The 12,909-nt window shown below is 57.2% G+C and overlaps 1 protein-coding gene across 2 annotated transcripts in view; it reads left to right on the forward strand.

Annotated features, from left to right (window-relative positions):
- The window catches only part of NFAM1 (NFAT activating protein with ITAM motif 1), a 59,457-nt gene extending 48,257 nt beyond the window's left edge, over nucleotides 1-11,200 (forward strand). Inside the window, exons 5-6 of one of the 2 annotated variants that reach the window (XM_034987372.1) lie at nucleotides 2,485-2,571; nucleotides 3,950-5,521. In XM_034987372.1, the coding sequence (XP_034843263.1) occupies nucleotides 2,485-2,571; nucleotides 3,950-4,009 (147 nt within the window). In that variant the 3' untranslated portion in view covers nucleotides 4,010-5,521. Of the gene's footprint in view, nucleotides 1-2,484; nucleotides 2,572-3,949; nucleotides 5,522-10,621 lie in introns of those variants that run through there. The other variant, XM_034987371.1, reaches the window with a different exon arrangement.
- Nucleotides 11,201-12,909: the final 1,709 nt, after the last annotated feature.

Below are 12,909 nucleotides of genomic sequence, written 5' to 3' on the forward strand. Positions count from 1 at the left end.
CAGCCCAGAGCATAGCCCAGCCCAGCCCAGCCCAGAGCATAGCCCAGTGCAGCCCAGCCCAGCTCAGCCTAGCCCAGCCCAGCCCAGAGCACAGCTCAGCCCAGCCCAGCCCAGCCCAGACCATAGCCCAGCCCAGCCCAGCCCAGCACAGCCCAGCCCATTCAGAGGCCAGGGCAGTCTTCTCCCAACAAGCACACCCTGAGCGAGGCAGTTCCCATCACCACCAAGGAAGGCCAGGAAGGTTCGGTGCAGAGCCTCAGAGGGTGTCCCGTTGACAGGGCCGCCAGGCATGTCACAGCCCAGTGATGCGGGTCACCCCCTGAATGCAAATGCAGCCCAGCAGGTCAGACCCTGTCAAAGGCTTCACTCCGCAGCTGCTAATGGGCTGCAGCCTCTGCAGCCTCCCCTGCCCTTAGCCCCACAGCTGCTCCCACCCTTGGCATGGCCAGCCACCAGCGTGGGTCAGAGGCCCGTGGGGTCCCAGGGCCCGGTGCTCCTCACTAGCTCAGAGATCCCCTAGCCACTGCCCAGCCCAGTGGGAGCACGCAGAGCTGGGGCAGGAGGCCCGAGTCTCAATCCTGGCTCCACCACCACGAGGCTGTGTGACCTGAGACATCTCCCAGCCTCTCTGGGCTAATGTGCGACAGGCAGCCCATGTGAGCCGGACATGAGGGAGAAGGGGGACCCCAGATCTGCTTCCCTGCCGAGGTGTCAGAGAAGGCCCTTTCTTCCCTTCACTCTGTGACCAGACGTGTCCAGTTTGGAGGGGCTGCCTTATACAGGTCTCCAGGCCCAGGTGGGCAGGGAGTGGGGGCGCAGGGCTGCTGAGCAACGGGATGTCTATTCTGTGTGCCCGGCTTGCTGGCACGCTGGGCAGGCGTGAAGACCCGATAGGCCAGAGCAAGCCCTGGACGTTGTCTTCTACTGAAGATGGGGCTTCTCCTTAGGGCAGTCCTGCTCCCTTCCCCACCCGGAGGGAGGTCAGAAGCCCCTCTCCCAAGACCCACCCTCTATCTGACTCAGGGCCCCTTGAACTGATCCCCAGGGCTGCCGAGCTGTCTCTGTGTGTGATGCCCTTGAAGTGAGGGTCTCCCAAGCGCCAATGGTTTATTACACGGGTTTTCATGCACCACTACCTCTCAGCGCCTCCCTCCTCCCCTCCCCACCCCCTCCCCTTGCCTCAGAGCACCACCTGTCTCCCCAGCCTGCTTCGGCAACCCCTGCTTGCCTGTTGCCAGGGAAACCACCTCCTTGGCAACCAGCCGGCATCCATATGACAAGTACACGCGGGAAGGGAAGGTTCCTGCCTCTTGCTTAGGCTGTTGGTGGCTCTGCTCTGACAACTCCAAAGAACGGCGTTTGCTCCTCGCACGGGACCCGGGTGCCCGACAGAGTCTGAAGGAGGGTCCAGGCTGTGACCGCAGAGAGGGGAGGGAGGCATCAGGCTCCCCCTTGACGATCATTCAACTGATGATCATTCAGCAGTTATTAAACGCCTACTATTTACCAAGCCCTGAGCTGGGCCCTTCACATACAATATCTCATTTAATCATGCTTCGAAACTGCAAGAGAAATATGATTATTCCCATCTCACAGATGGGGAGATGGAGAGAGGTTCAGGGGCCGCCCTGGGCTGGCAGGTGTCAGAGCTGAGAGCTGAGCTTAGTCTTGTCTGATTTCAAAGCCTGGTTCTTTCTACCCTCCTGAGGCCTCTGATCAGGCTGCTCATAGCTGGGCCAAGAGTGAGCGTGGCCCCAAGACACGCAATCCGGTGGGCAAGGAGCTCATAGTTTGTATGGGGCCACTGTCTGAATGTGCCAAGCAAACTGTCAGTTTGGTGGCCCAGAGGCAAACCAGGTACAGCTTGATGGGAGAGGTGTGTGACCCCAGTGGGTGCCTAAGTCATCTGCGGGCACAGGCCGGGGGGGGGGCTGTCGAAGGAGTCCTAGAGGGGAGGATGGGTGGCCAGGACCCTCACAGGGGCAGGAGCTTTGGACCCGGGAGTGAGGACAGATGCCAGGAGGCCGTCCTACTGGAGCCATGGCCACAGTGTCATGGCTGGGGACGCGGCAGCCAGGTTCCCGAGGGCCTAAGGACAATGGGACCGTGGGAGTGGGCCTGGGCTCTTCCTCTTGCTGCCAGGTAGAAGGATGGAGAGGGCCCACCCAGGCTGAGCACAGGACTCTAGTAGAGCCTCGAGACGGTATGAGGCAGGCGACAGGGGGCGCAGAGGGGAGTCGCCTTGAACGAGCAGGGACAGGGCAAGGTGGCTCTGCGAGAGAGGAGGGCAGGTGCCAAGGTGTGGTGTGGTGCTACGTGACGTGGCGGGGCGACGTGGCCGTCCCCTCACAGGCTGCGGCCCAGAGGGCTCCGACTGTTCCCTGGGCTCCTGCAGGCAGGGGTGATCAACAGGGAGGCCTGGCTGCTGGGACCCTGTCCCTGCCCCTCGGTCCACCTTCCTCTGACCCTCGCCCTCTCCCACAGGCCCTACAGCACAGAGACACTGAAATCTACTCCTGCATCCAGAACGAGGCCAGCAGCCTGCCAACCACCCAGAGCCTCCTCTCCCAGGTATGCGGGGGCGGGGGCGGGGGGGGCGGGCGGCAGGCAGCATGCCTGGCTCCTCCTCTGACTCCATCCGCCCCTTCTCCTCGTCTGTAAAATGGGGGTAAATAGGACCACAGGAGTGAGCCATCTGCGGCTGAGTCCGAGCCCTCTCCCCTAGACAGGCGGCCCAGCGGTTAGGAGGACTGGAGAGTCTGAAACCCTGCTCTGTCCCTTCCTAGCTGTGCAACCCCAGCCAAGGGGCTCCCCTCCGAGCCTGAGTCCCCTCTGTAACTGCACTCCGCTCAGAGATTTGCCAGGAAGGTTAAATGTCCTGGGACCAGTAGGCGCTTCTGCAGGGTGAGCAGTGTCTACACCGGCCAACCAGGCAGGGGGTGTTGTGAGGCTTCTAGCTGTCCCCAGGCTGACACTGGCTAGAGGTGGAAGCTAGAGTCTGGGCTGGCCCGGTCCAGCCTCTGTTCTCATCAAGATGGGGGCCAAGGCATATCACCTGATTGTGATTCCCTCTTGAACCTCAGTTTGCTCATCTGTTAAGGGGATGAGTGACACTTTCCTGCAAAACCAGCTGCCCTGAATTCACATGAGTTCCGGCTTAAGTAATGTCTGCACCAGAGCTTTGGGCACCATAAAGTGCAAGGGGTTAGCAAGCTGGTACAGGAGCCCACGGCTGGTGGGTGGGTCCACGGACACCTTGGAAGAGGCGTCAGGAAGTGAGGGGGCTGGTACTTGGCCTTCCCCAGCCCAGGGGACCCAGGATGACATTGTGGACTCTCCTCTTCTCAAAGCCCTTTCTATACTCAGCCCTGAACTTGGCCCTGACTGGAAACAGGGCTTCCCCATGCTGAGCCCCCCAAGGATGTCTGGGCCGTCCTAGGCAGTGTCCACCCTGTGCCAAGTCCTGTGGGGCTGGCCAGGATGGCTGGATGTGGCCCTGCCCTCCGGGAGCCTCGGGTCCGCAAGAACAGGCACTGACCCAACAGACAGAGGCATTTGCAGCCCCCTGTGAGGGCTGTGCTGCAGAGAGGCACCCGACTAGGGCTAGGGGAGGGGGCTCCCAGGGACACTGAGCCAAACCCCGCAGGGTGAGTAGGAGGTAGCTGGGGAGCAGGTTGGGGGTGGGGGAGCCTCCCAGACAGAGGGAAGAGCTTGTGGGGAGGCCCAAGGGGCTGGAGGGTAGGGAGCAAGGTGGGTGGAATAGAGGGAGAAGAGGTTGGCGGGGTGGCCTTGGGGACAAGGACAGGCCTCCCTGTCAAAGCCGTGCAGGGAGCTGTCTGTTGGCCTCTGACTAAAACTAAATTAGTGCAACTTTGTTCTCTTCCTATTGTTTTTCTCTTTCTTCCTTCCTTCTTTCGTTCCTTCGTTCCTTCCTTCTTTCTTTTCCCAGGAGAAATTGCACGGATTTACAGATGACAGCAAATTTAACATGGTCTATGAAAACTTCTAGGATGAGCTCCACTGGCCCATAGATCCAAGGCCCCACGGCAGCCCCTCCCTCCAGAGGACTGGCCCCACACCAGGAGCGAGGCCCCCAGGGTGCCCCATCACCTTGCCCCCACATTCAAGGTGTTCCCGACCTTGGGTCTGCCCCTTACCCCCCATTCTGTGCCCTAGCCACACCCACTGAGCATCTTGCATCTGGCTTTTGCCCAGGCTCTTCCCTCAGCCTGCCAGCCCATCCTCCAGTCTCCATGGGCTCTCTCGGACACCACCCCTCCCCAAGCCCTTCTCACTCTCTCAAGATCCACAGGCTCTCTCGGCACCAGCCTGTACCACAGACTGTAAGACCAGCCACGAGCTCCTCAGGAGGTTCCCGGCAGTGAGTGAGCACAGAAAGGAACAATTACAAAAATGGCCCCTGCCCGGCTGGGTCGAAGGCACAAGGCAGCCACGCAAGGTGGAGCAGGGTGCTAGGAGGGGTAGGCAGGGGTTGTGGGCGAGACGGGAGCTGTGCAGAGGCTGGGCTGGGCTCGAGGATGAAGCTAGGGGCCAGGGAGGTGTCTGAGTGGAGGACATCAGGCTGGGGGCCTGGAAACGGGACGGCAAGGGAGGAGACCTGGCATGTTTGGGGCAGGGAATGGGGAGACGCTGAGCTAACGGGCTGAACCTCCTGAAGCTCTCCATCCCCCAACAAGAACCCCAAGGTTGTTTCCCATCAGCCTGGCCATCTGCACTCACTGCTTTGTCACCTCTGCCACCGTCCTCCAGGCCTCAGCTGCTCCTCCTTCCCCCCACTGAGGCCCAGTCCCCCAGAGCCCCAGTCTGGCCTACCTGGACCCCACCCCCCTCCTCTCTTGATGGGCCTTGTGCGCCCGGCCCAGGGCTTTGAGGACCCCTCCTCCCTCACACAGTCTAGCTGCAGGGCTTGGTGCCTGGGGCGCCTCCGACCGGTGGAAGGCTCCTTGGTGTTGCTGGAGCTCAGGCCCTAGGCAGACGGCGGCCCCTCGAGGCTTGAACAGAGCCATTTCTGCCACTTCAAGTGCTCATTTCTCCCTCTCAGCAGCTCTGCTGGAACCCATTTCACAGGCAGACGGGCTGAGGGTGGGGAATCACCCAGGCTGTGGGGCTCTGCTCCTTCCCTCCCCTGCTCTCCCCCATCCCTGCTGCTTTCTACTATCTCATTTGTAAAATCCTCCCTCCCACCCCCAGGCTGCCCCAGAGGTCCTTGAGGGGCCCTTGCGCACAAAACATGTCCAGGGACAATGAGGGGCCCCGACTCTGGCCCTGAGCAGTACCAGGCCACCAGTTTGTGGGCATCCAGATAAAACATTTATGGGATCAGGGCGCCTGGGTGGCGTAGTCGGTTAAGCGGTTAAGCGTCTGACTCTTGGTTTCGGCTCAGGTCATGATCTCGGGGTCATGATCTCAGGGTTTTGATCTCAGGGTTGTGGGATCAAGCCCCCCATTGGGTTGTACGCTCAGCATGGAGTCTGCTAAAGTTTCTCTCTCCCTCTCCCTCTCTGCCCTTCTCCCATGCCCTCGCTCTCTCTCTCAAATAAATAAATAAATCTTAAAAAAAAACAACCTGTGGGCGCCTGGGTAGCTCAGCCAGCTAAGCATCTGCCTTCGGCTCAGGTCATGATCCCAGGGTCCGGGGATCGAGTCCCACATCAGGCTCCCTGCTCAGCGGGAAGCCTGCTTCTCCCTCTGCCTCTGCCCCTCCTCCCTGGTCATGGTCTCTCTCTCTCTCTCTGAAATAAATAAAAATCTTAAAAAAAAAAAAAAAAAAAAAACCTTAAAAAAAAAAAACCTCCTGCATGGGATCACATCCCTCCTCGTGCTCTACAGTTCCCACCTCACTGGGAACAAAATCCTAGCTCCTCCCCATGGCCTGTGAGGCCCTTCAGAACCAACCTGTCCCCCTTCTGTACCCACAGCCATTGCCAACATAGTGGCCAAGTCTGGTTGGGGGCAAGACTGGGAGGGTGCTGAGGTCTCCAAGGAGCAGGCAGAGAGGCAGGGAGGAGGAGGAGGGTCAAGGTGGAAGGGTGGGGTAAGAATATCCTGGGACTCCCAGTGTGGAGCAAGGAAGACAGCACCTGTCCCTTCACCTGCAGGACTGAGAGCCCGATGGGCTGGTGCAGGGGCAAGGGGTGGCAGATTCCTGCAGGGGGTGCAGGTGGTAGTAAGGGAGGAGGAGGGGACAGAGAGGGCTTCCCATTGAACTCCTTGAGGGCAGGCTAGTGTGGACTCTGGACTCTGAACGGGCGGAGGAGGGAAGAACCGTACTTGGGAGCCCCTTGGGGCTGGGTGGCTGCTGGCCTCTCTTGAACCCCAGCTCCACCCCCAGCAGCCATGATCTCCTGAGCCTCGGCTGCAGTGACAAGACCACTCAGTGTGGCTCAGAGAGGACAGATGGGGAACTCTGCTCCTACAGAGGCTCAGAGGGTGTGCATTTTCCTCTCCACTCATCCTCCAGGAAAAACAGGCCATCGCAGAATAGTGTGGTGGGGGGTCTGCTAAACAAGGAGCAGGTGTCCCTCCGGGGATGGGGTCCCAGGCTCTGTCACCCCCACAGGGAGGGGGATCTGAGGGGGAACAGGTCAGACCTGGGTGAGGGGAGCCTCAGACCCGAAGGGTGGATGGCAGCATCCTGAGGGTGGATCCCGGGCCTAGGGTGGGCAGAAGCCCCCCCCCCTTTGCCTCCCTACCCCTGAGGGCCAGGCGCCGGGCACCGCTTCTTCCCACCCAGACCCTGCCCCAAGGCACCCCTTCAGAGGGGCAGTCGGGCCTGTCAGGGTCTCAATCTGGCCTGCCTGGCTCAGATAGGGATTTCCTACTGGCTCTCAGCAGAGCCTGCCTGCCCTCCCAGGTCACCCCCTGCAGAGCCTCAGGCGTCTGAAACGGTTCAGCTACTCCTGACACCCTCCACCTCCGAAGGCCTCTCTGGGGCAGCCACTCAGCAATGGCCCGTGCTGCCCCTTCCCTCCGGCTTCAGCCTCCAGCCCCACCCCCGCTCTGCCCCTGCTCCTCTCGGTGCTTGCTTGAGAAAAATCATCCCTGGAAACCAAACCCAGGAACACAAAATAGGTGTGGGAAGCGGCGGCCCCTCCTCAGCAACAATTTCCAGAGGATTCTGCGAAGCAGAGTTTCCATGGGAACACGTGCGGTTCCATACAGAACCTCGGTGGGGCTGGGGTTCCCCGTCACAGCGAGTACTGTGGGACCATGGCCTGGGGGCCACGGCCCAGCACAGCCACTGCGTTTTGGCCACCAGCCCTCACGAGCCTGAAATCAAGCCACGGGCAAATCTGCCTTTTTTTTTTTTTAACATTCTAATTTAAAGGCGCACTCATTCTAAGAATGCCTCTGGGATTTCCAGGATGGATTTTTATGTAGCTCAATAGTTTCCTTGGCAGACCGCTCACCCAGGAGAGGTGGGCCGTGGCCCCAGCCCAACCAGGCTGACAAGGCCAGGGGACATCACTTACCCACCTGAGGGGCGTCCTCACACCCAGATTCAGACTCCACGAGTCGGGGGCACCAGCAGGAGGCGCTGGGCCCCCTTCCTTGCTAGGCTCCTTCCTCGACCTGCGGTCCTAATTTCGGCCTGTGAGCCTTGACCACCAGCCGGTCAGGCCCTTACTCCCTGCTCTCGGCATTTTGTGTGTGTTTATCTAAGCGGGCTACACAGACGGTAAAATTCCCTCTGATGCTCCTGCCAGTTGCAGTCTCCATCCCAGGCCCCTCCCGGGGCGACCCCTGGGTCATTGGGGTGTGGTTTTTTTTTTTTTTTCAGGCTGTTTTCATTGCATCCACATACATATATGCATCTATCTGAACATAGACAATTTATAGTGCTTGTGCGGGGTTCTGAAAGCTTAAATGGGATCATTCTGTAGGTGTTGTTTGTGCTTGCTTTGTTCATGCAGCCCCACGTGGTGGGGATCTGCCGGTGACAGCGCAGAGAAGCTGCCAGACTCCTTAATTACAGCAAAGGATTTCACAGTACCCATGGATCCTAATTTAACCAGGGCCCTATAAATGGCCTTTTCGGTTGTTTACAATTTCCAGCCTCACAGAAGGTGCTGTAGGGAATATCCTTGGACATAATTTGCAGAACTTTCTCCGTGGGAAATGACGAAAAGGACTCGCTGGGGCCCAGGGTGTGGACATTTATTATTTTAGCAGACACTGCCAAGTAGTCACGCACGGAGTGTGTACTGTTTCCATTCTTCAAGGCTTCTATCTGCACTCTCTCATTTAATCCTGAAAAACACCCTGCAAAGTGTTGGTGGGGGGCTTGTCTCCCCAACTTACCAAAGCAGAAACTATGATTGAGAGAGAGGGGCTGAAGGTCGTATAGCCCAGAAAGGGCAGCACTGGGCTGCTTTCACCGTGTGTGGTCTTTCGGACTCCATGGGTCAGATGAAGCGGGGAGGGGTTTGCACAAAGTGTCTTAGATAGACTCAGTGCCCCCAGGGCTGGGGAAGTCCTTGAAGGGACAAATTTCTGCCAAAGAGACACTGTTAGCCTTACATTGCTCAGAATTGTAGGGGGTGGGGCGGGGGTCGTTCTTCCCCACAGTCAGTCTATCTTTGGCGGGGAAATGAAGGCAGGTCTGTAGAGGTTGGTGGAGCTGGGCCCACCCAGCAGACAGCACACACTGTGGGGCCTGGCTTCAGGCAGCCTAGACATTTGGATCCCTAGCCTCCCCTGGAAATTTCCGGGCACAACACGCCTAGAGGTGTGAGCCGCCTCTTGGAAACTTTCTAATCCGGGATAATGCTGCTGTAATTGGCAATGTTTTGCATTTACAACCCTCTCGTTACCTGAAAACCTCCTTCCAATGGCTGTATCTGGAGAGGATTTAAGTTTACCACTCTGTGGACCTTGAGGGCCTGAGGAGCACAGGTTTTTTCTCTGTGCCCCTTTGCCCACCCCATTCTGATTCCCTGGTGAGTGCCACAAGCAGGCCTGGGTGGCCCAGGCTGGCTGAGCTCATGGCCTCGGTTCAGGGCACAGCTCCCTACAGGAGCCCCAGGCTGATCAGGGGACAGCTGTTCTCCCCAATTCCCCCTCCTTCCTGGGTCCAGCCCACCCATCTAGTCTCCCTTCAACCCCTTCTCCTTCTGTCACTTCCCAGTCTCTGCCACCAAACTGATCTTTCAATAGCACAGAGCTGACCATGCCTCTCCCGTCTCAAAACCCTGTAGTCCCTCACATTTATTCATTTCAACAAAGGGGCCAAGATAATGCAATAGGGGCAAAAGCAGGCTTTTTAGTGCTGGGAGATATGGACATTCCCATGCGAAAGGATGAAGCTGGACCCCTACCTCACACCCTGTGCAAAACCTCACAGTGGCTTCCACTGTCCACAGGGTGGAACCTTGACTCCTCAGCCCTGTACTTAGGGGTCTTACAACCCTTTCACTGTTTTAACACTCGTCCAGCTCCAACTTTGTGCCAGTGCCTGTGCTGAGACTGGGATAAGAGACAGATGCTTCTGTCCTCATGGAGTCCATCAGCCTTGTTTCTGACCAGCTCCCACTGGCCCAGGCACCCCAAGCCCCATCCATGCTCCCACCCACAGCTGCAGTTCACCGAGATGCCAAGCTCACCACCTCTGAACTCGTGCTCCTCCCATTTTCTCTGTCCCAAGGCCCTTCACCCCATTCCTTGCCTGAGGAATTCCTGCTCAAATGCCACTTCCTCTATGAGGCCTTCCTTCAACCCTCCTCCCCCACCAAGCAGTTCATCCATTTCTCACTGCTCCGACCTCCTTGAGTCGAATCAGTTCACACACAGCCATCTCCCCCAGCAGACTCCGAACTTCCTGAGCATGGTGAAGATGCTGTGTGTTTCTCCTTGTGCTTGACTCATACGAGGGGCTCAAGAGTCATTTGTTTAAAGAATAAGTGAACTTGGGGCACCTGGGTGGCTCAGTTGTTAAGCGTCTGCCTTTGGCTCAGGTCATGATCCCAGGGTCCTGGGATCGAGCCCCGCATCAGGCTCCCTGCTCCGTGGGAAGCCTGCTTCTCCCTCTCCCGCTCCCCCTGCTTGTGTTCCCTCTTTCGCTGTGTGTCTCTCTGTCAAATAAATAAATAAAATCTTAAAAAAAAGAATAAGTGAACTTTTTCCTTTGCTGGCGATTTAGTGCCCGTTCTTACTGAAAGAGGAAGAATGATTTTATTTTCCAGTTTCCAGAAAGTGATCTCTAGCACGTGATCCATTTTATATAGGTGAAAATTGAAACAGATATGGTGCTCCATCCGTACCAGGAGAGGTGAGGCCATGAACGTGCAGGGTCTGGAAGTCTGGCACCGGCGAGGCAGACGGGAGGGGGCAGGCTCCATGTGGAGTGGTTGGAGGCCCAGGCACACGAGAAAGAGAAAGGCGAGAGCTGAGAGCGAGAGCAAGCAGCGGCCTCTGGCTTCACCTCCCGGCTCCCAAAGCTGTCAGAGGCTCCGATCGATGACACGTGCCTGTGGAGCTTGCATCAGGGGCTGCGAGCCCTGTTAGGGTGGTTCTGCTAATTGATCCCAGAAGCCCTTGTCACTGCCAGGGGAAGCTTTAGCCGGCTCAGCAATGTTCTGACCACTGTCCCTCGCCTCACCAGATGGCCGTTCCTCCTGCCTCAGCTGCCTCTAGGCTAAGCCAGACAGCCCTGGCCATGCAGGACCTGGGATCCTCCGAGCAGCCAGCAGCACTGATCCCGTGGCATGGTGCAGCGTGGGAGCACTGAAGAAGCCCCTTGTGGGTCCTTATCTTCTGGCCAGGTCAGAACCACCCAGACAATGGCTGGATTGGTAGGGGAGACTCAGGGCTGCTCAGGCCTTAAAAACGCCCTCTTCTCTGACCTCTCTGGACTCAAGCTCAAATGCCTCCCACCTGCCTCCATCAGCCTCGTGGCCGACTGCCTCCTGTGGGCAGGAGCCCTCAATTGCTGTGTATTGGGAGTGAAGCCAGGAGAGCTGCCCCCTTGACCTGTTAGGAAAATTCTGGCCAGGGGCAAGTCCCAGGGGGCAGGGAAGGAGACTCTGGAACTGAGTGACCAGGTCCAGAAATAAAAATGCTAACTGTGCTGATACCAGGTGAGGCCTGAGCTCCCACACCTTGGCCCTCCTCAGCCTTGTGCGGTGGGTTATCCTGCCTCCCGGGATACAGTGAGGAAGCTGGGAGAGGCTGAGGAGAGAGACAATCCCAGGCTGGCCTGGTCCCATGGCTGGTGCTCCCACCCCACAGCTCAGTGCTGCAGGGCACCTCTGTCTTCTCCCTGGGTTCAAGCCTGGAGTGGGAGATGCCGAGAACTTTAAGATGCTCCAAAAAACCCGGCCCTGCCTTGGAGGAGGGGGAATGGCTGCTAATGGGTATGGGGTTTCTTTATGGGGTGACGAAAATGTTCTAGAATGGGATAACGGTAATGGTTCCACAACCTTGTGAATATGCTAAAAGCCACTGAATTGTATACGCTTTAAAATGGTGCATTTCATGATATGTGAATTATATCTTAATAAGACAAAACAAAACCCAAAACTGCCCTGTTTAAACACTTTCTGTGTCCCCTGTTCATGACCTGCAGGACAGAGCACAGAGCACACATCATGCGCTTGTGCTCACACACGCGCGCGCGCACACACACACACTTCCCTAGGATGGTGCCCAAGTCCACCGCCCTCCAGCCCTCCAGCCCGGCCTGCCCTGCCCCCCATCCTGCCCTTCCTCCCTCCCTCTTACACAAGAGTCCTCCCAGGCTCTGGCTCATGGAGTTCTCTCTGCCTACTGTGTGCTTACATGCTCACTACGTTCTCGTCTGGAGCTAGGCACTGTTTCCATTTTATAGATGAGGAAACAGAGTATCAGAGAGATGTAGCAACTTGCCCAAGTCCACACAGGGAGCAAGTGGTAAGGCTGAGATTCAGGCCCCAGAAGTGACTTCAGAGCCCGTGATCTGAACCTCTTTGCTCAGTTGCCTTCTGCCACAGGCTGAGCAGTGGGCCTCCCTGAGATGTCCACATGCTAATTCCTGGAACCCATGAATGCCACCTTATATGGCAAAGACTCTGCGGCTGTGATTAAGGATTTTAAAATGAGGAGATTATCCTGGTTTTTACAATCCGCAGGTGTTCTTATAAGAGGGATTATAGATGGAGGGCAGAAAGCAATATGAGGATGGAAGTAGAGAGATTTAAAGTTACTACCCTGTCAACTTTGGAGGAGGATGGAGGAAGGGGCCATGAGCCAAGGAATGCAGCTCTAGAGCTGGAAAGGGTGACGGGCAGATTATCCTCAAAGATCTGGAAGGAGCGTGGCCCTGCCAACCCCTTGGTTTTAGCCTGGTGAAACTGATTTTGCATTTCTGGCTTTCAGAACTGTTAGAGAATAAATGTGCACTGTTTTAAGCCACTGAGTTTGTGGTAACTGGGTTATAGCAGCCATAGAAAACTAATATGCTTTCCGTTCTAGAAAGGCCTATTCAGGGGCACCTGGGTGGCTCAGTCATTGGGCGTCTGCCTTCGGCTCGGGTCGTGATCCCGGGTTCCTGGGATCAAGCCCTGCATGGGGCTCCCTGCTCTGCGGGAAGCCTGCTTCTCCCTCTCCCACTCCCCTTGCTTGTGTTCCTGCTCTTACTATCTCTTTCTCTGTCAAATAAATAAATAAATAAAATCTTAAAAAAAAGAAAGAAAGAAAGAAAGAAAGGCCTATTCAGCCTCCCAGGCCCCCTGGTCAGTGGCTCCTCCCTGCTCTGTGCTCCTTGTGGTTGCTCCTCACAGCTCCGACCCTGGAGGTTCTGTCGCTGCTCTGCGTTTACGCCAACCTTGGACCTCTTCTCTCACTCCCAGCACTGACATTGCCAGGCTGGTGTCATCTTCCAGTTGCCCAAGAGTAGGCACGGGCTCTGGGGCA

This window comes from Mirounga leonina, unplaced genomic scaffold (genome assembly GCF_011800145.1).
Source record: "Mirounga leonina isolate KUSES-001 unplaced genomic scaffold, KU_Mleo_1.0 Mir_418, whole genome shotgun sequence".
NCBI classification, from domain to species: Eukaryota; Metazoa; Chordata; class Mammalia; order Carnivora; family Phocidae; genus Mirounga; species Mirounga leonina.